Genomic DNA, 27,741 nt, shown 5'->3' with positions numbered 1-27,741 from the left:
ATAGCCTGCCCTATATCCATCGTGTATTTTTATTTGTTTTGTTAATAAATGTTTTATAAATAGGTTGATAATAAGTAAGTTCGATGTTGTATTTTGTTGTTGTATTCAAGCAATTTACGCTGAACAGCCAGTAATTCAAAAGTGTAAGTAAAATGCGCACATCTCTTTTAAGCAATTTAAAAGCAAGGAAAAGAGGGAAAATTCTAACAAACTAAAAACGAACAATTGCTTTATGCAAAATTGAAGCTATTTGCCGCTAAGTGAAAGCAAAATGCGCAAATAACAAATAACAATCTATTAATTTTAACAAACTATTTAAAAGTGAAAGAAAGAAAAGCGAGGAAAAAAGGAAACGCCCTGCTTCCGGGGTTTTACCGGTATTACCGGTGTAGTTGCACGTCGATTAACCGGTGGGAAAATTTCCTCACCGTCACAACCCTAATATAAAGGAATAATTAATTCCCAAAATTAACATTCTTGAAATGGCTTTATTATTATTTTAGGGATAGCAGGCTTGCAAGGAGAAGACCACAAATACACAATGTCACATAAACTGCTGTTTATTCTCATGTATATCTGCCTGTTATCTGACTCAATCAGGCTCAACCAAAGTTCTACTGCAGTCACTTTTTAAATATCCTCAAATCCTCCAGAAGATCACGATCTAGAACATCTCCTAAAATGCAGTCACACCAAAAATAGTAACTAGCCACCGAAAGAGCTCACAGCTCAACATAATTTGACTGTACAAGCACCAAGCAGATAACAAAACACACAACACAACAGAACAGGCCCTTTGAGCAACATATGATGTTTGCTGATTTGGTTTAAATGTCCATCTGTCGTGTTTATTTCATGTATGTTTAGATCTCGCCAGAGGGTGTCAAGCACGAAAAGGCACCTGCTGTTTTCCAACAAAGTGGCCATGAGTGAGTGTGGATCTGGAGCCTGATCTTATCATGGTGGATCTATTGAGTTATCAGCTACCATCTGCTTCGCAGGCCAAAATGTAGGCATACAGCAAGAAAACAGTGATGAATACAGCTGATAACAGTAGTTTATGAAACCCAGGGATTTAGATGAATTATTATGCCATTAAACACAAAAAATCTACAACTGATAGTCTTTCACTTTCATTCTAACTATTTCAATTCGTTTCCTTGTACAATAAACCCTCTGACTAACGACTTAACTTTTTCTTCCACTCGCTGCTTTTATTCCAGCTGGTTTTGCATCACTTTCCCACACACTTTGTGTTTTCCCACAGAAGGAGGGTTTGGGTTAGCAAACGTGCGGACAGAACGGCTCCTCTGACCTCAAGGCAGGAAGTTAGTTCAACAATAGTGTTCACAGAAAAAAGATCAACATCAACAAGCTTCAAGAAAATAAACTGTACCGTTTCCATATTAACTGAAGTGCCAGGGTCGTGTTGGGAGCAGCAGGGTCCAGTCTTCCAGGCCTCCAAGTCTCCACAGTCACAGAAACCTCCTCCTGCCGAGGCATGCATCTGCAGTGGCAATGGAAATAACAATTATAATAGGAAAATAATAATAATAATATATAATAATAAAAATAAAACTTTAGATGGAGGTCATTTATAATACATTTAATTTTAAAAAATTAAAAAAAGAGAACAGGATTGAGATTTGGCGGGGAATTTTAAAAATAATTTAAAAATGTATAATAATTATTAGTACGAGTGCATGTACCTTGTAGCGATGACTTTTGTGCACACTCTTCTGGAAGCATTCTATGCAAAGTACACAGGTGGGATCTATTGCACAATCCCTGGAAATATACATACAAGGACACATCAAGACAAAAAAAAAAAAGCAATAGATGCTAGCACAGCTAGCAGAGATCCTAATGAGTTCAGCATAAGAGCTCCATAGACGTAGGGCTTTGAATGTGCTTATATAGACTTGTAGTCAATACATAAAAATAAAAAAATAAGTAACTAACTAAATAAATCAAATCAGATTTGGACACACCTACTCATTCTTTATTATTACTATTTTCTGAATTTTATAATAATAGTTAAGTAAATTAAGTCCTTAAAATTATGCTATACATGGAAAATGACGTGTGTGTGTGTATATATATATATATATATATATATACACACACACACATACATACACACACACACTATTAATTCCTAAATGACAAAACTTTACATTTTAATAATATTTATTTATACATTCATTCATGCACTTATTTATTTGTTTGTTTGTTTGTTTGACCATATAATTTTAAATAAATAAAATGTGCATTCTCCATTCACAAGGCTGTCCAATGAACAATGCACGATGAGATGCTGGCTCCTCAATCAGTCTAGCTGATGTACTCTTTACAAGCTTGTATAGGAGTTGATGGTGTCCGTATATATTCTCAAAGGGGCTCAGGTCTAACCTGCAGGAGTAGACGGTCTCGCCCTCTTTAAAGACACGTCCACACTGCTGAGCTGATGAGCAGCCGCTGTGTTGCTGTAGCTTCTCCAGCCCGACACAGGGGTCCTCCCCAAAAAGGAAGCACTCCAGAGGACACAAGAGGCGTTCCTCAACCTTTTGCTCCTCCTCCCCTTGTTGTGGCTCCGCCTCCAGGCAGTAAATAAGGGGGACCTGCTCCCCCATATAGCAGAGTATGGCAGCCTCTCTGTTTGAAGCATCCTGCCATTTCTGGTGGCAAAAGAGACAGAGCATTATATAACAAACTAATCAAACACATTAAAGGGTAATATGGAATATTTTTTTTATTTTTTTGTTTACTTTTATAGTGCTTTTTGTTTGTAAGAAAACTTTAGTTTCCATTCAGTGCAATTACAATTAAATAAGTGACTAGTAACATAAAGCACATGAAGCAGCCAATAAAAATTCTCACTTTGAACCCTGCATTTCAAGATCAAACCTGCTGGCAACTAGTCTAACGAGATTTATTTATTTTTGGCAACAATTAGCCTACTGTATGCTGAGCCTGATCTTTTCAGTAATTCTTATCCTCCGTATTCCTCCAATTACATTTATTTTTTTGAAAATTTTGATTACTGCTAATGGCGTGGGGGAGGTGGGGAAGTCATTTAATTTAAATTACATTCATAATTGAATATTAATATAGCATTTTAAGATGTATTATTATTAGTATTATTATTATTAAAATAATAATAAGTGAGCAACTATTATGCATGTAAATGTTGGTGGTTAAAAATATTAATTTACAGGAAATGGCACATCATGGTGAAGAAACATGCTATGTTTGGTCAATATTCAGGATCTTCTCAGCATATAAGGTCTAGAAGACATTTCAGGCTCCTACTACTGAAGCTAGAGTTTTTGTTTATCGATGCGCAAAATAAATGTACACTAAGAGCAATGTAATGCATTGCATCAATCAAAAAAAGAAGTTTCAGAGCTTCTCAATGCACAGAAAAACCATCTAATAAACGGCCTTTGACCCCTATAGCAAGCATATTTGATCCCATGCTGCACACCTGTTCATGCTAATAAAACCAAATGTGTTACTTTGAAATAAATTCTACATCCTCCGACTGCAGCTAGATTGGTCAAAGAGTCAGTCAACTGACTAATAATGAATTAGGCTGTGTTATACAATGCAATATTTGGAATTAAACAGGCAACTATGGCAGGGCTACATTATGAAAGCAGATTCATGTCCTGTCTCAGAATATCAATAGGAGGACATCAATTTCACCGACACTGCCAGATCTCACTTCAGAGAGATGTGGAAATCTATTTTAAGGTTGAAAAATCATGAGAAAAACATTTCCATCCCTCAAATGTCTGTGAAAATGCAAATCTAACATTAAGACTAGCGTTTAAAATCTTGCTCATCTTTCACAATCAAACTTTTCTAAAAAGTGTAAGAATAAAAATGAAGAAGGAAAAAAAAAAAGAAGCATAAACAATTAAGGTTAAACACTACATTTGGTTATACAAGACTACATTCTGTAATAGCTAATAAATAATAAATACTGTCTATTCTGTATTTGTATACTTAAAATATATGTACAAAGAGGCTGCATTAAAAGGTCCAAAAGAAAATAAAACATCTGGTGAAATGTTGTCTCTCAAAGATTCAAAGAAAAAGAAAATGAAAGATGGAAGATTTTGCATTTTGCGTAAACAAACGAAACTTTCAAAAGCATCAGCTAGAAATTATGCATAAAATGCTCGTTTTAAGTAACTTTGGAGAAAACACAGCGTACTAACTTACGTTAAATGCTATTAAATGCTCAATGATGTAGAATAAAAAGCAGTTAAAGCGGGTGTTAAATCTGCTCGTGTGCACATGTCAGATGTTAACAATCATGTAAACATTTAGGCTCTTAGCAATATGCTCATCATTAAATCAAATCGTAGATAACATAGAACTGAAAGGACTAACGTTACCACGCATATACAGCATATACCTTAACCTGCTTAAATCATAATATACTGCATGCGCATACTTATGCGACCATCACATGCAACTGACATGCGACTGGATTTATGTGTGAAGTTGTTAAAAGCCAAATAATTACCGTGCATAACTGTACACCGTTCAGCGACTCCGCCATCATCCAAATGCCGTAAAGCAAGCGTCACTACAACAACACAGCAAGGACGGATTTGCAACAGTTTAAAAGTCTTTCGGGTGGACTCAAATAAATGGAATTACAGATAGTTGGCAAATTGTAAAAGCATGTGCATATACATATACATTACATAACACAATAAATAAAAGGCCATAAAAGGAAGTGAGTTAAAAGCCAACTATATAAAACAACAAAAAAGTTTTATGTTATTGAATCGAGGTCCTTTCATAATTTGAACCTTTAAATAAGTAATGGAGGACAAAAGAGCAGCAATTACATCACTTCAGCTACTTCGGAAACAAGATTAACTATGATTAAACAAGTAATAGCGAATTTAGGCGAGAGAGAGAGAGAGAGTTCCTTATCAAGTAATCAATTACCAACTGAGATTAACTTTAAATTAACTTTCAATTTATAAAGAAATACCAATTAATTAATTAATAATCACGTTTTAGACGTACCCTATTGTTGTGATATGTTAGGGATCTTCAGGAGTAATTAAATTATTCCAGAATGTTTATTTTGAGTAAACTATATATTTATAATTTTTAGCCCTGCAGCGCCCTCTGGAGGAAAATAACTGTATTATCATTATTATTATTATTATTATTATTATTATTATTATTATTATTATTATTATTATTATTATTATTATTATTATTATTATTATTATTATTATTCTTTTGGATTAAAATGAGAGCATTTCTTATTCAAATGAACCCACAGTAAACGCCACAGAAATACTTTAAACACATTATTCAATACAACGTCAGTGACAGACAGGGTCAGATAAATAAATAAATAAGTAAATAAATCAGGGGTGTAGATTTACCCACTTTTATCATCAGGAAAATTAGTCCCCCTCACTTGTTCGGACAAATATGTTATTTTTGGGACCGAGAAGGCGAAATGAACATCAAGGAGCGCTAAACTCTCCTGCAGTGTGTGTTTCATTCATACTCGAAGCCGGAGGGCGCTCTCGCGCAAAGATTTATTACAGTATATAAACTAATCTGCCTTATTATGTGATAAAAAAAAAAAAGTGTTTGTAGTATATAAACAAAGCATTATTATTTGTTATTGTCCAGCAGTTACAGATTTCTAAGCCAATTAAAAGCTAGAAATTAGAGAAAAAAATAAAGTTGCCTACAGTATCCACTGCCAATCAAAAGTTTTTGAAAAGTAAGCTTGTTAATGTTGTTTTAAGAAGTCTCTTCTGTTCACAAGCCTGCATTTGATCCAAGTACTGCAAAGCATTGACATTTTTAAATATTTTTACTAGCCTCTTTAAAATAGCTGTTTTCTATTTGAATATATTTCAAAATGCAATTTATTACATTTTTTTACATCATTACTTCAGTCACTTTATATCCTTTATATAATTTATAATTCAGATATACTGATTTGCTGCTAAAGAGATTTTTAAGGGAAAGAAGTGGAATGTTATGCAATGGCCAAGTCAATCACCTGACCTAAATCCGATTGAGCATGCATTTCACTTGCTGAAGACAAAACTGAAGGGAAAATGCCCCAAGAACAAGCAGGAACTTAAGACAGTTGCAGTAGAGGCCTGGCAGAGCATCACCAGGGATGAAACCCAGCGTACGCTAATGTCTAATTGATCTCCAGACTTCAGGCTGTAATTGACTGCAAAGGATTTGCAAACAAGTATTAAAAAAGGAAAGTTTGATTTTTGATTGTTAATCTGTCCCATTACTTTTGGTCCCTTAAAAAGTGGGATGTACATATACAACCTGTTGTAATTCCTACACCGTTCACCTGATTTAGATGTAAATACCCTCAAATTAAAGCTGAAAGTCTGCAGTTAAAGCACATCTTGATCGTTTCATTTCAAATCCATTGTGGTGGTGTATAGAGCCAAAAAGATTAGAATTGTGTCAATGTCCCAATATTTATGGACCTGACTATATATATATATATATATATATATATATATATATTTTTTTTTTTTTTTTTTTTTTGTTCATGCATATACATTAAATCATCCATTTTGTGTAGGCCTATGTCTGTGAAATCAGTGTCAATTGTGTTCCCTATAAAACCCCTGGTTTTCAATGTATTTTCCTTTTTTGGATAGAAATGTGAAGACATTCTTATCTAAATTATTGTCTGTCTGAACATAGAGTAGATTAATTGACTTAACTGTGTTTTGGCTTGTTCTGGAGGACTTGCATCAGATACAGATATGTAGAGAAAGAACATAAAAACAAAAGTTAATAAGGTAATATACTAACTATTCCAAGATCAGCAATTTGCACAAGGCTCCAAAAAGGCTGAAATGTCCACTGTGTTACCTGTCAACTGTGTTACCCATCAACAGATGACAAGGATTAACACGGTTGACAATGCTGGCAATTTTTGCTCCCACTGAGTGTTGTTGATAAAAATAAATATTCACAAACTATTGTCATTACACAGAAATTACATAGGAATTGCCTAAAACCATGGAAAACAATGGATAAACCTAACTGATCTAATCACAGTCACAAGGCATGGTTGAAAGGCATTCAGAATTCCTCATGATTGACATAAACCTATATAATATTATAGATTTGGCATATATCTATTTCTGCTTAGTCATGACTGATAAATTGTTAGGATGATATTGTGTAAGTCCGACATCCAGCAGGTTGTCATCTAAGAATGAACCCCGACAGGGTGATCAGGGGTGTCACGCTGTCTAGTCTCTGTTTCCCTGGGTGTCCACTAGTGGGCTCACTTCCCCTTAGGCACTTCACTGTAGGCACTAGAATTCCTCTAGTCTGGTCCTGTCTTCACAGTAATTGCATTCCTTTTAATTGCACCAGGTGCAGTCACTTTATTGTCATTAGCCTCCTTATAAATACCAGTCTTTCCCTGTTGTTTGTATGGAGTCCTTACCCTTCGTGTTGCCAGCTTCTCGTCTTCCGAGATTCCCCTTCATCTTCTCGTCTTCCGAGATTCCCCTTCATCTTCTCGTCTCCCGAGACTGACCCTAACCTCTCGTCTTCCGAGTTCCCTTTCCTGTTCCCTACTTGTTTATTTGTTTGTTTATTTTTGGACTGTCTGTTTGGCTTTGACCTATGCTTGTTCGACTAAGATTTGAATTACCCTTATACTGCCGTTGCACAAGATGGCCGCCAGCCCAGCGCCGCTGCGCAGAATGACCGCCAACCCAGCACCATTGCACAGGATGGCCGCCAACCAAGCACCATGAGGCAAGATGGAGGCCAGCCCAACACCACAGCACATGATGGCCGCCAGCTCAGTGCCACTGTGCAGAATGGCCGCCGGCCCAGCACCACTGCCCATGATGGCCGCAGGTCCAGCGACACTGCACAAGATGACCATCAGCCCAGCGCCATGAGGCAAGATGGACGCCAGCACAGTGCCACAGCACAAGGTGGTCACCAGCCCAGCGCCACGGTGCAAGATGGCCGCCGGCTCAGCACCAACGCCCAAGATGGCCGATGAGACGTTTTTGGATTATTTCTCCATGCTGTCAAAGATCCTAGAGATTCCCAGGAGTGTTCACGTCACATCTGCTGATCCAGAGACTGTTCACGTCACGTCTGCTGAGCCAACACCACAGTACAAGATGGCCACAAACCCAGCGCCACTGCACAAGGTGGCCGCCAGCCTGGAGCCACTGCAAAGGATGGCAGCTACAGTGGGTTTTCCTGAGTTGAATCAGGTTCCCATTGACTCTCCAGAGTTGAGTCAGGTTCTGTTTGACCTTCCAGAGTCGAGTCATATTCCCGTTGACCCTCCAGAGTTGAGTCAGGTTCCGGTTGACCCTCCAGAGTTGAGTCATATTCCCGTTGTCCCTCCAGAGTTGAGTCAGATTCCAGTTGACCCTCCAGAGTTGAGTCAGGTTCCAGTTGACTATCCAGAGTCGAGTCAGGTTCCTTTTGACCCTCCAGAGTCAAGTCACGTTCCAGTTGATTCTCCAGAATCAAGTCAGGTGCCCGTTGACTTTCCAGAGTCGAGTCAGGTTCCGGTTGACCCTCCAGAGTCGAGTCAGGTGCTCATGGACCCTCCAGAGTCAGGGTTAGTCACCGTCGACCTTCCAGGGTCAGGGTTAATCACCTTTGACCTTCCAGAGTCAGGGCTAGTAACCGTTGACCTTCCAGAGTCAGGGTTAGTCACCACTGACCTTCCAGAGTCCACCCTGAGGTCTGTCTGCCTCGACCACAAGGATGTGGTGGTCTTCTGCTCCGCCCGGGGGGCGTCTGGTTTGAACACACGGATGTGGTGGTCTTCTGTTCCGCCCTGGGGGGCTTCTGCCCTGACCACACGGTTTTGGTGGTCTTCTGCTCCGCCCTGGGGGGCGTCCATTCTGACCACACGGTTGTGGTGGTCTTCTGCTCCACCCTGGGGGGCTTCCGCCCTGACCACACAGTTGTGGTGGTCTTCTGCTCAGCCCTGGGGGGCTTCTGCCCTGACCACATAGTTGTGGTGGTCTTCTGCTCCGCCCTGGGGGGCATTGGGCCCGAAAACACAGTTATGGGGGTCTTCTGCTCCGCCCTGGTGGGCGTCACGTGATGTCCCTCTTGGACTTGTGTTTATTTTTTGTTGTTCTTCTGTCTGTGTCTTTCTTTCTGTTTCCTCCTAAGGACCTGGCCCTCCGTCCCTCCCCCTGATCCTCCGCCGGTCCACCTCCCTCCTGGGTTTCTTGTCTGTGTCTTTCTTTCTGTTTCCTCCTATGAACCTGGCCCTCTGTCCCTCCCCCTGATCCTCCGCCGGTCCACCACCCTCCTGGGTTTCTTGTCTGTGTCTTCGTTCTGTTTCCCTCTAAGGACTTGTGCCCGGTTGCATGAAACTCCTTAAGTGAGGGTTTCCCTGAGGGAGAAAAAATCCCTGAGGTAAGGGATTTCATTAAGAGCGTTGCAAGAAACCTCTTAACTGTCACCCTTACCTAAGTGTTTATACTAAGCGTTTCACAGTAGTTTCTGGCAACATAAGGCAAAGATCGCCGCGGTTGCTATAGTTACTACCTCTAACAGTAAACAGAACATAACGCCTTCCTAAAAAGCCTTCATCACACTTGTATTAATATATTTTTGATATGGAGAGTACAAACATAACAGAAAACAAAAAAACAAACCAAACTGGACAGACGACGAAAAGGCAATTATTGTTTTCGTAAGTGGTTATAATAATAATAATAATAATAATAATACTTTTCAGCCTTTCATCAACCATTCATCGTCTCCAAGGGATTATTACGATCATTAAAAACACACCTTGGTATTTCCTCCTCTTCAATAAACACTAAATCAGCCATCGTATTTTGAGTTTAAGTTGACTTAAGGGAGCTGTTTTGGTCCCTTAAATTTATTAAGGTGAAATGGTCACTAAGGACTTTGTAGCAACGCTTAAGGGAACACTTAGATAATTAAGGGGAAAAACTTAATAACAGCCTCAAGTTCCTTAAGGAAACCCTTAGGGATTTTTCTTGCAACCCAAGTTTCACTAAGGGTGCCCTTAACCTTATATCTAAGGGATTTCTTAGCTTAAGGAGTTTCATGCAACCGGGCGCTGGCCCTCCATCCCTCCCCCTGAACCTCCGCTGGTCCACCACCCTCCTGGACTCCTTGTTTTGTGTTGCACTTCTCTTGTCTCTGTTTTCCCATTCTACCTGGTCCGCTTGTCTCTGTGTTCCCCATTCTACCCGGTCCTCTTGTCTCTGTTTTCCCCATTTTACCTGGCCCTCCGTCCCTCCCCCTAGTCCTCCGCCGCTCCACCTCCCTCCTGGTCTCTTTGTGTTTTTGGTTTTCCCTTGGGTTCGGGTAGAGGATCTGGCAGCTGCTCCGTGGAGGAGGGGGTGATGTCAAGCTGTCTAGTCTCTGTTTCCCTGAGTGTCCACTAGTGGGCTCACTTCCCCTTAGGCACTTCACTGTAGGCACTAGAATTCCTCTAGTCTGGTCCTGTCTTCACAGTAATTGCACTCCTGTTAATTGCACCAGGTGCAGTCACTTTACTGTCATTAGCCTCCTTATAAATACCAGTCTTTCCCTGTTGTTTGTATGAGGTACTTACCCTTCGTGTTGCCAGTTTCTCGTCTTCCGAGATTCCCCTTCATCTTCTCGTCTCCCGAGATTGACCCTAACCTATCGTCTTCCGAGTTCCCTTTCCTGTTCCCTACTTGTTTATTTGTTTGTTTATTTTTGGACTGTCTGTTTGGCTTTGACCTCTGCTTGTTCGACCAAGATTTGGATTACCCTTATACTTAATAAATACCTGCAATTGGATCTCTCGCTCTCCCTGTGTCTCTCTGGTGCATGATCGTCACAAGGGGCATGTTTCACAAAGGAGGTTAAGTGAAAACCTGAGTATGTTAACCCTGAAATGAGGGAAACTCTAGGTTTTCTGTTTCAGAATGGGAGGTTTGTCAAACCAAAGAAAGCAGGGTAAGTCAAGCCCATTTCTGAAAGAGAGCTAACTTATACTCAGAGTCAGTTATCATGGTAACTTACTCTATGAACCTAACCTGGTCAGGAGCAGGTTTTCTTTGGTAAACCCAGAGTTTCTTTCGGTCTTCTCCCCCTTTTTAAACACTTCATTGATGCACGATGGAAAAATGCTCTTCTTACCAAGTGTTTTTTTTTTTTTAGGGTTACTAACATATATATATATATATATATACATATACATATATATATATACATATACATATATATATATATATATATATATATATATATATATATATATATATATATATATATATATATATATATATATATATATACTTAAATATATGCTATTACTAAGTGCAAATCTACTGTAGCTCCACCCTCCATCGACACATAAGGTTAAATACGACACATGTGAATAACGGCTTCAATGGTGTAGGCAGTGATGTTTTGGGCATGGAAAACTAGCTTGTAACGCGATTGACTGGGTTAAGCACGTGCACCGCAACTATAAAAAGCGATTATCAATGGAGCACCGATATTACGATTCACCATGGCAACAGCTCCCGCCAAAAAGATGTCTGCATACTTCCTACTCAATACAAATGTAATTATTCTCAGTGAAAACTGGCAGAACGTTAGATTAATGAATTAATAGATAATCATTTTATGGTATCTCATGGGCAAAAAAATAAATAAAAATAAAAATAATAATATTAATAATAATATTTTAAGTGCATTTATTTTATTTTACAATTGATCTTCCAATAGAGTAAGAAAAATACAGCAGTGGCTATTTACATTAAGCGGAATTAACATATTTTCTTAGCAATAGATCCAATTTACAGTTGGCTAAGTGCAATTAGCTCTATATGCTATTTACAGAAAAAAAATGTACAGTGAAAATCGTGATATATTCTATTTACCATGTAAAAGTAGCAGTTCTTTGCAACAGGCTTAGTGTAAATAATAATTAGACACTAGTTATACTTTATACTGGCAGATTCATTTGCACCTCAGTATTGTTATACATTAACAGGATGCAATAATAACAGATTGTAAATTATTATATTTATTACAATTATAAATAGTTGTATCATTATTAAACACTCGTTAGGAACTTTACTTCCACTTTTTACCCGGGCTCATAACATTAGCACAGAATCAGTTTAGAATCAATCACCAAAAGAACCAGTTCAGTTCAGACACTGTGTGTATCAGTCTGCTTTACGCTGAATCACACATGCGCAGTATCATCAGCTCCTCGGTTCTCAAGTTGGACGAGTCCGAAAGAAACGGTTGACTCAAGAACAAGTCAGTCTTTTGTTCATTATCTGGCTCGGCTCTGTGTTCATCTTCAGTTCTCTCTTCACAACATTTTAGTCAGTGTATTGTTTGAGTAAATTAATTACTCTGGGATATTGGTTTGTTTGAACTCAGAGGGAGTGTCAGCCACATTAAAAAAAGTTAACAGCTTAAGTAATTTGTGGATTAATGCGTATTGGAGACGCAAACTGTTTCAAACGATTCAGTTCGATTTGATGAACTGGTTCAAGAAGATCTGGTTACATCGAGTGATTCGTTCGCGAACCGTATATCATTGAACTGTTGTTTTTTGAACTCTCTCACAACAGACACGGAAGAGAAGACAATGCTGAATAAAGTCGTAGTTTTTGCTATTTTTCTACCAAAATGTATTTTCGATGCTTCAAAAAATTCTAACTGACCCTCTGATGTCACATGGACTAGTTTGATGATGTTTTTCTTACCTTTCTGGACATGGACAGTATACCGTACGCACAGCTTCAATGGAGAGACTGAGCGCTCTCGGACTAAATCTAAAATATCTTAAACTGTGTCCCGAAGATGAACAGAGGTCTTACTGGTTTGGAACGACATGAGGATGAGTTATTAATGACATAATTACAATTTTTCTAACTAACCCTTTAACTTGGCTGGCTCAGAAACCATTGAGCTGGAGCGCGCGTTTGTGTATGCACCAGCCGTGTATGCGGTGGAAGGAGAGCAACGACGGATGATCGCGGAGGCTGAAACCAGAGAGAACCCAGAATGTATCAAATGGAAATTCCATGAGTTATGCAACCCACAAACAAATGTAACCATTGAACGCCACAAGTTCAATATGAGAAACCAAAAACCCGGTGAAACCATAGAAGCATACGTGAGTGATTTAAGGAACAACAACATGTCGTTCAACAAAGAAATTCATCATGTGACAGCAGATGAAGTTTCAAGCTTTGCAAGCAAAATTCATTCTGAATATTCAGACCTCTTCAAGGATGTGATTGGTAAACTTCCAGTAACATACAGTATTCAACGAGACTGAACCCAGCAGTTCACCCAGTTGTAAAGCCTGCATGCAAATCCCAGCAGCCATGCAGGGCAGGGTCGAAGCAGAATCACGAAGAATGGTTAATATGGGTGTTCTTACCCCAGTCTCGGAGCCCAACGAATGGTATCATCAATGGTGGCAACCCACAAAAAGAATTCAGAGGAGATAAGACTATGCATTGACCCAAAAGACCTTAATAAGGCCCTCCTACGTCCGCACCACCCCATGCGTACAGTAGAAGTCACATCTAAAATGCCAGATTCCTCTGTCTTTCCCGTTTTGCATGTTGCAACATTTTGCAATGTTGACAACGTTCAACTCCCCATTTGGGAGATACTGATGTCTACGCATGCCATTTGGAATCAGCACAGCGAGCGAGGTGTTCCAAAGGACGATGGAACAAATATTCGAAGGTTATCCATGCGCTATTATAGTAGACGACATCCATGTGGGAGGAAAGGTTGTGGAAGAACATGATGCAAATCTTAAAAAAGTGCTGGATCGTGCAGAAAAGGTTAACCCTAGACTTAACCCTCTCAAATGTAAGTTTTGGCTGTCGGAAGTATGCTATGTAGGACATGTATTCACAAGTGAAGGACTGAAACCGGACCCTTCAAAGATCAAAGCCGTCACAGGAAAGGACGTCCCAGAGAATGTCATAGCTCTACAACGCTTCCTAGGGATGGTTAACTATCTTGGAAAATTAATTCCAGGTTTCAGCGACCTCTCAGCACCCTTACGAGAGCTGACTCACAAAGATATGGAATGGTGCTGGCATAAACAACATCAAGATGCATTCAAAAAGCTGAAAGAGGTCATCACAAGCCCACCAACACTGAGAGAACGTTTTACACTGATGTGTGATGCTTCACAAGCCTCCAACAAAATGCTCCCATAGCATATGCTTCACGGACCCTGACACAAATCGAGAGACAATATGCTCAAATTGAGAAAGAGCGTAAGTGGTAAGTTTCATGACTACATATACGGAAAGAAAATCCACATTGAAACAGACCATCAGCCATAAGTGACGATACTCAACAAGCCACTGCATATGGCTCCAGCCGATTACAATGCATGATGTCAAGGCTTCAGAAGTATGACTTCGTGATAAGCTATAAAAGAGGAAAAGAAATGTTTCTGGCTCACACTCTTCCACATGCCCCAATGAAAAACACAGAAGTGTTAAGCAGTGAGAAGGCCGACTTTGAAGTAATGTCTGTTGAGCACATCTCGCCATCAAGGCTCATTGAGTTGGAAGAGCACACAGCCACAGATCCAACATTGCAACAGCTTTCCATGATAATACAACAGGGCTGGCCAGACCGACAGGCAAAACTTTCACTTGAACTCCACCAGTACTATCCATACCGAGATAAGTTGAAAACAAAGGATGGGGTTGTGATGAAAGGCACAAAAGCTGTGATCCACAAGTCACTGCAGAAAGAATATATTACTATTCTTCATAGAGGGCATCCTGGAGAAGAATCAACAGAACGCAGAGCACGATTATTTGAATGGAATGGCCAACATTATCTTGTCCTGGTGGACTCATATTCAAATTGGTTTGCAATAGATCTTCTTTGCAGTCTTACATCGACCGCTGTGATAAAAAATTTAAAGAGACACTTTTCAGGACATGGCTGTCCCCAAAAAGTGATCACAGACAATGGAACACAATTTCCCAGTCAACAATTTAAGAACTTTGCAAGTTCCTGGGACTTTATTAATGTAACAAGCAGCCTGGAATATCCACAATCCAATGGATTAGCAGAACGAGTGGTGCGAGTTGCAAAAGAGTTGATGGAAAATCAAAGGGAGACGGAACAGATGTCTTCCTAAATCTACTAAATTTGAGAAACATACCTCGTGATGGAATTCTCGGATCACCAGCAGAAAGACTTCTGTCAAAACAAACATGGACGACACTCCCAATTGACAGAAAGTTGCATGTCCCTTCCACCAAAACATGGTCAGAAATCGACTTGCAAGCCTCATCAACAGAAGTGGTTTTATGACAAAAGCAGCAAGCCACTCCGTCCTCTTTTCAAAGGTGAAGTAGTCAGGTTACAAAGACCTCAAGGGTGCAAAAAAGTGGGAAGCATGAAAGAAATCTGCAAATAACCAAGATCGTATTTGGTGGAATCAGAGGGGATGGATTACAGAAGGAATCGTAGACACATCTTACCAGTCCCTGAGACTTTTCCACAACAAAATGATGAATAAAACCCAGCAGAACATTCAAAAGTTTGTACACCAGGAAAATATCAAAGTTTCCTTTACGATCACCCAAGTGCACAAGTGACTGCTACTGACTCTGAGTTAAAAAATGTAGAACATTGATTATATGTTCTTAGTTATATATGAATCGCAATTGTACTTTTGGGTACTCCGTAGTGTGGATGTAAAGACACGTACGGAAGTGCTTGGTCTAAAAAAAAAACTACATGTGATTAGTATATTCAGTTCTCCAGTAAAGAATCAAAGTTATACTAAACTGGGTTATGTGTTCATCATTCAACACACACACACACACACACACACACACACACACACACACACACACACAAATACATATATATATATATATATATATATATATATATATATATATATATATATATATATATATACACACACACACACACACACACACACACACACACACACACACACATATATATATATATATATATATATATATATATATATATATATATATATCACTTTGTAATTTATTACATTTCACTCACAAATGTCTTGCAAGATCAGACGTAGCTACTATTTCCCCTCGTGTCACACTGTGTGCAAGAACACATCGTCACTTCACTTCCTTCACTGCAGGTGTGCAGCTGAGCGTGTAGCTTTTACCAAGTCCGCTGGTATTAAAAAAAAGAAAGAAAGAAAGAGAGAGAGAGTTTGGGCTGCTTTGACAAATGGGCACAGAGATTGATGACATGGACTGTTATATTGAATAAGGTTTCCGCGATCATCTGGGATAAGAGGTAACTGTTTTATTCGTTTGATTATGTACAACATGGAGGTAGAATCAGAACTTACCACTTCAAAGGTAACGAGCTGTTGAGTGGAGAGTCAAACCGAAAACTGACCAAGGTTTTATTATAGTAGAAGTGTAGCAAGCATGTTTCTTTTGCAGAATGGCTAGCATTTGTAACCACAGATAGAGTAGTGAAGCCATGGTTAATTTGAGATAACCATGGTTTAACTATATTAAACTTATTAATATTATTAAGTTTAACTATATTAAACTTGTAAATAATATTAATGGGAAAATGAAAAGTTTACATTTTGATATTTTTTTTTTTACAAATACAAACAATAGCCTAATAAAAGCTGTTTTATTTATCATAGTGTGGGTTTGCCACATGGTAGCTGTCTTGTTTAGTTCACGTAACTAGCTTTCAGTTTTAAGTCATCTTAAAACTTATATTTCAAATTAAATCTAAAATTAATCCTGATGTGCACTTAATTGTTAATTCCCATCTAAAAAAGGGGAGTTCATTTAGTAAGACTAGGCTATTTGATTTTCTGCATAGTAGAAAATACCCATATCATGTTTTATAATATCTGACTTAGCCTTTGGAGAAGTAATCTGAATAGAAAAGAGAACCATATACTTCTAAACTTCTAAAAGTAGCACTTAAGGTTTTTGTTTTTCTAGTATCATTAGCTTTGTTTTTGATGGTCCTTTCTCTTATTTTTTTTTTCATATCGACCTCATGCTGTTTCTTTTAATGAAACACCAGTTTAACTGAATTATGTTTTGTTCCCCCATCATTTTGGATCAGCTTCCAAGTGACCATGATGTACATAACCAGTACAACAATCAGTCTCCCGAACCACACAGACAGTTGTGCACCACTTTACAAGGAAGAAAACCCACTTCCACTTGTGGTTCTCTACAGCACAGTCCTCACATTAGGTCTGCCCGCTAACCTGATCACAGTCTTCCTCACGTTCCTCGAAGTGTGTCAGAAGAACGTCCTAGGGATCTACCTCTTCAGCCTGTCAGTGTGTGACCTGATGTATCTTGGCACACTTCCACTCTGGGCCATTTACATCAACAGAGGTCACCACTGGGAGTGGGGCTCTTTGACCTGTAAGTTCACCGGCTATGTGTTCTTCAACAACATGTACATCAGTATCTTCTTGATGTGCTGCGTTTCAGCGGACCGTTTTGTCGCGGTGGTCTACGCCGTGGAGTCTCGTGGTCTGAGAAGGATGAGGCATGCTGTGATCATCAGCGTTATGATTGTGGTGGTCGTTGCTGTGGGACACGTGCCGGTTTTCACCATGGCAGAGGGAGACTCTGAAAAAATGGAAGAGAAGCGGTGCTTCGAGCCAAGCCTACCCTCTGTCGTAGTGACGGGCTTCAACTACGCCCGCTTCCTCATCGGTTTCTTCATCCCGCTGTGCATTTTAATATTCACCAACTTGGCCATCATTTCTAAAGTTCAAGCTAGCACAGGTTTGACGCCACAGGCCAAAATCAAAATACGTCACCTGGCCTATGCTGTCATCTTGTTCTTTCTGGTCTGCTTCATGCCGTACCATGTGATCCTTTTGACACGTGCCATCAATTTCCACTTTTCCAATGGGAAATGTGACTTTGAAAGAAGCATCTACACACCCTATACAATCTCTCTGGGTCTCTCTACCATCAACAGTGTCATAAACCCTGTTTTCTATGTGCTTAGCAGCAACAGTGCTCATACGAGGATCCACGAAGGCCTGCGAAGGTTACGCAGAAGCTCGAGATCTCCTTCTTTTGCATGATTTCTTTCATTTTCTAAACTGGGACTTATTTTCCTTTTTCTGTAGCCTGTACAACACTTAAATGAAATAGGAAATGTTTCTGTTATACTTGTTTAATCTTCCAAACATTTGGAAAGCATTACAGGAACCATATTTTCTAAATGCATGTTATTGTGCTTATGTATATTTCCTTGTAATTTTTAATCAAAATGTCATTATCTTCTAGTGAAACCAATTTTGTGACATATGGCGGATTTATTCATAACGCCCCTTTTTACCACTGGTTGACTGATATTGTTTTTTTATTATTATTATTTGGACTGCCGATATCTAGGAAAGCAGGGGGGGCGATAGCAGATATAATTTATTTTTTTATTATTATTAATATTTAAGACATTTGAAATCATTTGACAATGGTTTAAATTTTTTTTTTTAAATAAACCAACTTTAGATGAAAAAGTATTTTTTTCACAAATAAATATTTAATAAAAATATAATTGAAAAGTAAACATTGTAACCAAAAGGGCACTCAGTTTTCTGGGAAGTTTGTGTGCGTTTGAGGATCATATTTTTTTAATAAAGCCAGGGTAACCCTCATTTTACATACAGCACAGAGTGAAAATGACATGAATATGACAGTGGCCAAATGCATAAAGTGCAGCACTATTTGAAATCATGAGTTTAAAGTTTAAAGCATTCAATTCAGATGGAACGACCATCATGCAGAGAACACGCGATCATGATGGATAAAAATGCACACGTCACAAGATCTCACAGCTGGATTCGACTAAATTTGCAAGGTTTGTGAAATTAAAGGTCCATTAGTCATTCAAAGATTTGTTTAAATGATGTAAATGCATATTTGCTCAATGCCGACACCAAACGAGAAAGTATAATAATGTTTGCCTTTCTATTCCTGATAATATAAAAGCAATTGTTATGATACTTTTTGTATACAATATGTTTTTTCTGTTTGTTTTTTTACATGAAACAGGAAATTACATAACAGAAAAAGACCCTCATGTGTTAAGATCTCTTGAAATGTAAGTTAATTGGATCTTTTTATTGAAGTGTAAAATGTAATGTGGTGCAACTTAAACTATTTATTAGCTACTTAATGGAATAAATGCATGCCATTTCTTTATTAAATTAATAAATACACAACTTTTTTTTTGGTGGAAATAATGAAAATAGGGAAAACATTTTTAGAGATTCATTCTAATTCATTACATAAGAAAGTACAGAGCTTTGTTAAAATATCAAATTAAATGGTCATAATACAAACAAAAAATTTACGAAAACAAGAAACATTTTAAAATAAATTGTATTTATTTATTTATTTATTTTTTTCAGGAGTACTATTTGCTATTTTATATTATATCTTAGCAAAGTCCATGTGTGAAATCAGGAGACGTTTTTGAGTTTGATGTGAAATTGATGCAAGAAGCCACAAAAACGTATAGAGGAAATGGTTAGAGGCTAAACGAGGTGTGAAAACGGTTGTTTTTCTGCTTGCAGTTGACAGTCTATACAAGTTCATATATTGTGCCTGCATTAAGACACGTAGTTACATACACATGTGCTTGATATAGGATTATTATTATTATTAATATTATTATCATTATCATTTAAAGGGTAAGTTCACTGATTTTAAACCAGCTTTTTATTGTTACAATGTTGGTACACATAAATGTACAATGTGTTACCTTTTGCATTTCTGTACCTCTACTCACCACTACCCACAGACAGCAATATGAGTGTTGAAGATTTTTCATTTTTGGCCACAACCATTTTCTCTGTTTTCTCTAGGAATGCAACACTGATTAAAAAAAAATAAAATAAAAATAAAAAACTACTTAGTAACCTTTTATAGAAATTCCGTCTGTTACCATTAAATTAAATCTTATTATTAGAATTTTATGCGGCTGGGAAATGAGAAATGAAACCATGACCTTGCCATTGTTAGCTCATACAGATAAAAAAGTAAAGTATGAACATAAGCAGTTCTCTCTGAATAGATCTTAGAGCTTAAAATGTTTAGTTGTGGTGAGGACTTTGAGCATGAGAACGGATGCTAAAATGTGTTTGTAACTTGAACTTTCCATGACCTTAAATGGTGAACTTCCTGTATGCTAGGTCGTAATAAAATGTAGAATAGTTCTGTTTTTAGTTTGAACGTGCTCACACTAAATGACAGGAAGTTTGACAGACTCAACATTTGTTCACATAACCCAAGACTGACATATAAAGATATATATGTACCAATCTTTACATTTTTAAGTCAAGCTGAAGGTGTCTAGCAAACTAAATCAGGCGAAATAAAATTACTAATTTGCAGACAAATTATGTTGATATAATTAAATGGTCTTGATATCAAATTAACCCCTTAAATTGCCTTATAAGATTACTTTACACTTTCTATAAAAAAAAAAAAAAAAAAAAAAAAATAGTTCAATTAGTTTACTGATCCTGCTTTTTTTTTTTTTACACATTTATTTTATGTATTCATTCATTTATTTATTTTTTGTAATTGCATTTACACTGTAAAAAGTGCTTTTTTTAAACTTGTATATAAAGATAGCATCAGTTAAGCACATTTATAATAAAATACTAAAATACTTAAATACTATTTTGTGTTTTTACTTCAAAATGTCACGTTTAATTCATTAAGCTACTTCAGGTTTCGTTTTAATTTATTGTACTTAAATACATAAGTAAATTTGTTATGTTTACAAAGATTCTTTAAGTTAATATCAAAGTTATAATCCCATATTTCCCATCATGCAATGGGGCATGAATAATTAAAAATGTACAATGTTTTATGGTTGATTTTGTTGTTAGTTGTTTAGTTTAGTTGTTAGTAACATACTGTTTTGTGACACCTGGAGTTTATTTTCTACTCAAAATGACCTTGCTTGCATGTTGCAAGTGAACCACATGCTGTAATAGCATGGTGGTTTACCGCTGTTACCCTGTTAAAGTAACTTGTATAAACTTACACATTTTATTAAATCAATGCTAAAGTTTTACTTAAAATATGTGAGTGCAAAATATGCAAAAGAATTAGAATTTGTTAAACTTTTTTACAGTGATAAGCATTACATAATGTAAAATTTACAAAGAGTCAACAAAATGAACTGGGGATTTCCAAGTTAACTAAACTTAAAAATGTCTAATTAAACCTAATAATAATTATGTTTAGGCTTCAACTTGGCAAATGTTTGTTAATTTACTAGCCTTTTCTGAGTAAAAAAACTTTCCAAGATTTTTTCAATTACATCCTACTCCATTTTTTTGCAGTGTACCCTAGAAGCCAAAAGGGCCAAACAAACAAATAAAGGAATAGTGGTATGCTGTTGAAGAGCTTTGAACTTCTCCTTTTATTAGATTTTGAATTACCTTTTTTTGGAATAAAAAAACTGCAGGACACAAACTTATAGCTGTATATTCATATATTATTCAAATAATATTTTTAAATATTTCCAACATAAATATACCAAATGCATTCAAAGATTTCAAATGTCAATTCACAATAAAAACAATGTAGCTTTAAGAACAGTAAGCCGTGAGCTTAGGCAGCAGCAGACAGTGGAATATATATATGGCTGCATTAACTTCCTGTACTAAGTTTACAGTGATTTTGTTCTTTTTAGGCACTTATTAGTTTCGTTCTGCTTATGTTAAAAGCCTCCCTTTTAATGTTAGATCAGTGGCAACGTGTGTAAATCAAGTAAGTTAGGAACTCCATCCTGAGCTAGTGTGCATACAAGTACTTTTGTCAAGCATGCTTTGTAACAGACTTGGATGTATTTGTGAACGTGCATGGAAAACCTTGCCTGTGCTTGTTTCCATACACATTCATGAATGCAGGCAGTAGTATTAAGTCATCATTTTGGTTACTTCCAAACCTGTTTGATTTTCTGAGATGTTCTGAAGAATGCACTAGTAGCTCATTTCAGTGCATTTAAAAATGTGTTTGGAACAACCAGCCGAGAAAATGATGAAACAAATAAATAAATTTACGAATAAATTACAAACCTTTCAGGTTTGGTTTTCTGAAATAATGTGTGTCAGCGCAACTGTAAGAGTTTGTGTGCGTGTGTGTGTGTGTGTGTGTACACATGTGATGTTGATTATTGCAGAGGATCTTTCTTGTTCTGGTAGGGCAGCAGGTTCAAGTTGTACTGGCTGAGCCACTGGCGTGAGATCTGATAAAAGAACCCTGGTGCATTCCGACACTGCGATGATGGCATCAGCTGGCAAAAAAACAAAACAAAAACAAAACAAAAAAAGCGTAAGAGGTCAGTGAACCCACTTAGTTTAGGGTTAGGCATTCAGAGTAGGAAAAACATGGGGCTGAGTAAATAATGACAGTTTTCAATATGGGGTGAATATCTCTAGGAGTGTATAAATCCTCTTTGGCATATATTCTGCTGTATATCTAAAGTAAAACCTAAATAAAAGAAAGGGCAGTCATGGCTTAATGGTTAGAGAGTCAGACTTGTAACCCGAAGGTTGTGGCTTTGAGTGTATATATATTCCTGCCGGCAGGAATATATATACACGCACACGCACACGCACACACACACACGCACGCACGCACACTACACACAATACACACACACACTGTATAGTCAAACCTGGAATCCTACATGGACAACAGTTTGAGAACACACATACACAAACCTTGGTTTGAATAAGTGCTCCAGGATGATCTTCCAGATCTTCTGGGTCAAGATCTAAAAGATTAGTGGTCTAAAAAAATAAAAAATAACAATGATGTAACGATGTATGTAGCTCAGATGGTGTGTGATGTGTCAAATTTAAAATCTCAGTCTGTACTCACCTGGGAGTCAGCGCTTGCGTCAGGCTGTCTGAGCTGGAGGGATTTGAGCAGTCCTTCATGGGAGTGTAGTTTGGGTTTGGGACCTGACAGTCTGAGAATTTTGGACCCAGACTGTAGATGACACCAGAAATTTGCAGCTTCACTAATGAGAGAGAGAGAGAGAGCAGGAGAGGAACTTCTGAAAAATGATGGACACTTCATTTACACTCCATCAATTAAAATGGAATTGTGCAGTTTTTGAATAATAAACCACACAATTTAACTGTGTAACATTGTCTGAGCACATTGTAATCAGGGAAAATATTGACAATGTACACACACTGGAGATTTCAGTCTTTCACTGTCCTGTTCAGAGTCAATCATGAATAAAAGTTACTAAGATAAAGAAAAAGGGAAAATCTACTAGTCTGGTGTTTTTAGAAATACACCCCATGCATTCAGGTTGTTCCAAATAAAAGTTTACATTTAATTAAAAATAAATAATGTAAGGTAACTATATGAGGTTATATTTCATTTTTTTTATTTTCTGTATTTACTTTGAAATATTTAATGATTTTTTTTTCTTTTTTATAACTTAATTTAAATGTCTATTTTTATTTCTTAGTTTAGTTATTTTTATATTTTATTTAAGTTATTGTTAACTGATAATATATATATATATATATTTTTTTCTTTGAGTCTACAGGTGTATGAACACTACTGCTACTAAATAACATTTAATAATCAAAACGACTTCACCTGTTTTTTTGTTCTAAAACATAATTGTGATAATAAATCAGGGCAAGTTAGAAAAGTAAGTCATTGTATGTATGCATATAATTCATAATTGATTTTAAAAAATTATAATAAAAAAATTATAATAATAGATTGAACAAAGAAAGTCATTACCAAGATGGCTGATTAATGAACTAGCTACTCCAGTAAAAACTAGTTGACTGTATCCAATGCATCATACCACCAAACCGGGTTCATTATTCATAATGAACAATAGAAAAGCCATAGAGTATACCTTGATATCGCTGAAGACTGAGAGGGCTTGTCTAATGTGCTCTGCTGTAGCAGAGACAATGTAGGGATTTCCATCATGACAGGATCTTTCTCGGCATCCTCAACTTGAAAGCAGTCATTAAAAATAAACCATGGATTCCCTTTATCACCATTTTCTGTCTGTGAAACAACAGCATAAATACTACAATAACACTTCAACACAGACACAACAGTTTGAAAGTAGGTCAAAACATACGTTTTCAGGAAACTCAGAAGTTCCTGCTCCTGCCCCAGACAGGGTTGATGATTCCTCTTCTCTGGTTCTGTCCTGGAATGCACCCCAGTCTGAAAACCCATTGTCATCTTGCGGGGTTCAGTCCAGTCAGCAGAACTGAATGTGGACCAATCGTCAAACCCTTCACAACTTGGAAAACCATCTTCACCATAACGGTCGAGCATACACTCCCCCATTACACACAGTGACGTCGTCCAATTACACCCGAGAGTCTACTACTGTCCTGTCTACTGTACATCTATTTCGTTTTATAAAGCTATAGCCCGATCAGCAGGGTTACCGTGTCTTTATCCCTATTGACCTAAATGATGTTGTTGTCTTTGTAGCTACACTTTTGCAGTTAACAGTTTGTTCTCTGGTGTCCCACAGGAGGCAGGGAGTTTCCATTGTGTTTCAGAGGCAGGTTACATGACACACATACATACTTCCTTCCAAAGACATTTCCTCTGTTGCTTTACTTCGATTACCAGGAAGAGGACCAGGGAATCTGAAGAGAGGGAGAAACATGTCCCTGGTGTAAAATATTACATTTTACATAAACATTAAATTTTATTAAGACTTTAAGCCCTATAGGAAAATGACAAATGAGATATTTGTAGTTACAGACAGGAAGAAATGAGGGGGGAAAAAGTTATGAAAATAATAACGTAAAAATTGCATTAAGTAAACGTAAACAAGACTATTTAGATATGCAGTTTGTAGTTTGAATTTATATTCTGTCATCTAAACACCATGATATTCACAACAATCTTTTATAGCAGTAATTATATTCAGTACAAATGTATAAGATCATGCATTACAAAAAGTTGTCTCTTGACACAAATACATGACAAACATATAGGCCTTTTTAAACGAACAGGTAAAGCAGATCTAAAGAAATGTACGTTGCTTTGCCTTTTTCAACGATGTAACGTTAGAGGTCATAATAAACCTTTTTACTTACATACATACTCTGAACCACAATAAACATCGTGTTTAAATAGACTTGTAAGCCAATAAAAGTACAATATCCCACTTACCCTCATAAGCAAACCTCGACAGGTGTGATGAAACGCTGATAACATAAACCAGTTTATCCACGTATTGCTTCCGCAATTTTCTGTCGGAAATCTGACGTGTCACAAATAGGAGGAGCTAGCGGTGACACCTGTGCGTTTGACAACACGCCCAGCACGTGTCTACAAGTTTACCGTCGTGGTGCGACACTCTCGCGAGAATCATCGGGATTTGAGTCGCGCAGTAACAGAATGAACATTCATTCATTTTATATCCCAACTTTGCTTACTGAAGTACGACTGCATAAAGACAGTATTCATATTTGATACTCTTAATATAGGAAAGCTATACGACTTTACAAGTTTGTACTCTTCAAAAAATAATATTTGTTTGTACCCTATTGTACCCTTTTTTTCGGATATTTACATTATATTATTACCTCCTAGCAATTTTTACTTGCCTTTCTCTTCTTTTCTTGTTCACTTGTTTCATTATTAAATGATAATTATATGAACAATATGTACTTTTGAGCTAATGTGCACGCATAATGTGAATGTTTATTCAGTAAAAAAAAAAAAAAAAAAAAAATCTATCTACAGTATCTAGTAAAATCCCTTTGTGTATGTTTTTTTTCAGAAAACATCTTAATCTCCGATCCCCATGAACACAATCCAAATACAAAAAGATACAAAAGACATGACAAGTACAAAAATGATAGAAGTTAAGAATCCATTTATTACAGATAATATTTATTTAGTTAATTGTTTAGACATTTATTCAGGACAAAGATGTGTAAAGATTAAGTATGGCTGCATAGAACATCTAATTTCAGCTAAAGTAAAACTGTGCCTGTCAGCTAGTAAACCTGTGACCAGAAAAATAGAGGGGATTCCTCTAAAATACACTAAAAAGCAGTATTTTGAGTAGTTAGAAGAGATGACAGATGTCTTCATTATTCTGTTATTCTGCAAGTGCATTTGACAAGAAGGGCAGTCTTTATTTTAGGAAGTCTCAGTAGCTGCGACCAAACAGCGTGTAGAACTGCACAGGCTCTTTGCCGCTGACGCACATCTGACCGCCCTGCAGTTTCTTCAAGGTCTCGAAGGGGATACACAGACTCTTGGCTCCCATTGAAGGTGCACCAGGCTCCAGGTCTTGATCCCTGAGGACACAGAAAAACAACAGTGTTAATGGAAATCATATCTACGGTGATTTTAATCTTCACAGAATTTAATATTATTGTCTCCATTTTCATATACTTTTTTCTGTTCAGATATTGTGAGATCAATGAGTTTTTATTTCATTAACAGCCATACTTTTTTTTTTTTTTTTTTACTTTTTACACTAAGTGATATAAAATAAATTATATTAAAATAATAAATTAGAAAAAAAATGATATAGTGCCAACTTAGAAAGAAAATATTTTCAAATTAGTTTAGCCTTTTAGTAGTGACAATATAAGAGCCTAAAAATAAAATACAACATTTAATCATTTAAAATAAAACATATTTATAAAATATTTGCTTTCACTGATTTATATAAATATTCTAATGGTTCAAACAAAATTACATAAATCGATAATTTAATATATAATAAATAAAGTAAAAAATGTCACTACAATATCATGCTTAACATTTCTTCCCCTCACACAGTATAATTGGCTCAATATACATAAAAATACAAAGAAGAAGGCCCCATAGCAGGGATATTCTTATTTTTGGGCCCTATGGCATTTATATATATTTTATTATATTTCAATGCCAAGGTAATGGGAATACTGGTATCTAGGAATATCAACCCAAAAGCATGAAGAACTGGAATAGTCCCTTACTTGGCTGTTGTCTTTTTAATCCAGTCCTCACACTCAATGCCTCCACAGAAGGGAATCTGCACAGTCTGTAAGAATTTATATGAATTAGGCAAATTTCTGGTTTTGATGGAAATAAGTTACCAAAGAACTCTGGATCCACATCATTTACTTACTCTTCCCTGGTCCAGATCTTTCCATCGTATTAGCCACAACCATGTGTTTGTGCAAATCATCAGAGGCCCTGTGACAAGTTAAAAAAAATCAAAATAAATCACAATTCATGCCGCATCTGATGGAAATGGCAGAGCTCTAATGTGGTGATGCCAGGTGAGGAACTAGAAAGCAGGTGTTTGTACCGGTTAAACAGGTTGTTCTGGATCTCTTCCAGAAGGTTTAGGATTTTCTTTTCAGCATCAACTTCTGGCACAGTGAGCTTTTCTCCAGTGTCTCTTCTTACTGCTACAAACTGACTATGTTTTAAGTCCTTTGGCCCAACCTTAACCTTAAGGACACACACACCCTGCATTCAGAAAACAGAAAGAAAGAAAGAAAAATGAAATCAGACAAAGCCCTTATGCATTAGTGTGTGATAATGCTGTGAGTGAGAACCTCCATACCTTCAGCTCCCAATGACTGAACTTCCAGCCAGGTGAGTAGTTATCACGCAG

The 27,741-nt window shown here is 37.1% G+C and overlaps 1 protein-coding gene and 1 pseudogene across 1 annotated transcript; one reads left to right on the top strand and one right to left on the bottom strand.

The window, feature by feature from the left end:
- LOC113060488 (E3 ubiquitin-protein ligase UBR1-like) overlaps positions 1-4,638 on the bottom strand; it is a 36,650-nt pseudogene extending 32,012 nt beyond the window's left edge.
- An 11,555-nt stretch (positions 4,639-16,193) lies between these two features.
- On the top strand, positions 16,194-18,500 carry LOC113060320 (probable G-protein coupled receptor 132). The gene is made up of 2 exons (XM_026229190.1): positions 16,194-16,368; positions 17,173-18,500. Exons 1-2 carry the CDS (start codon positions 16,316-16,318, stop codon positions 18,158-18,160), a joined length of 1,041 nt encoding a protein of 346 aa, XP_026084975.1. The 5' UTR covers positions 16,194-16,315; the 3' UTR covers positions 18,161-18,500.
- The last annotated feature ends 9,241 nt before the right edge of the window (positions 18,501-27,741 follow it).

Source organism: Carassius auratus, chromosome 42 (assembly GCF_003368295.1).
Source record: "Carassius auratus strain Wakin chromosome 42, ASM336829v1, whole genome shotgun sequence".
NCBI classification, from domain to species: domain Eukaryota; kingdom Metazoa; phylum Chordata; class Actinopteri; order Cypriniformes; family Cyprinidae; genus Carassius; species Carassius auratus.
Note: the sequence above shows the minus strand (reverse complement) of the source record. Positions and strands in the feature narration are given on the sequence as shown.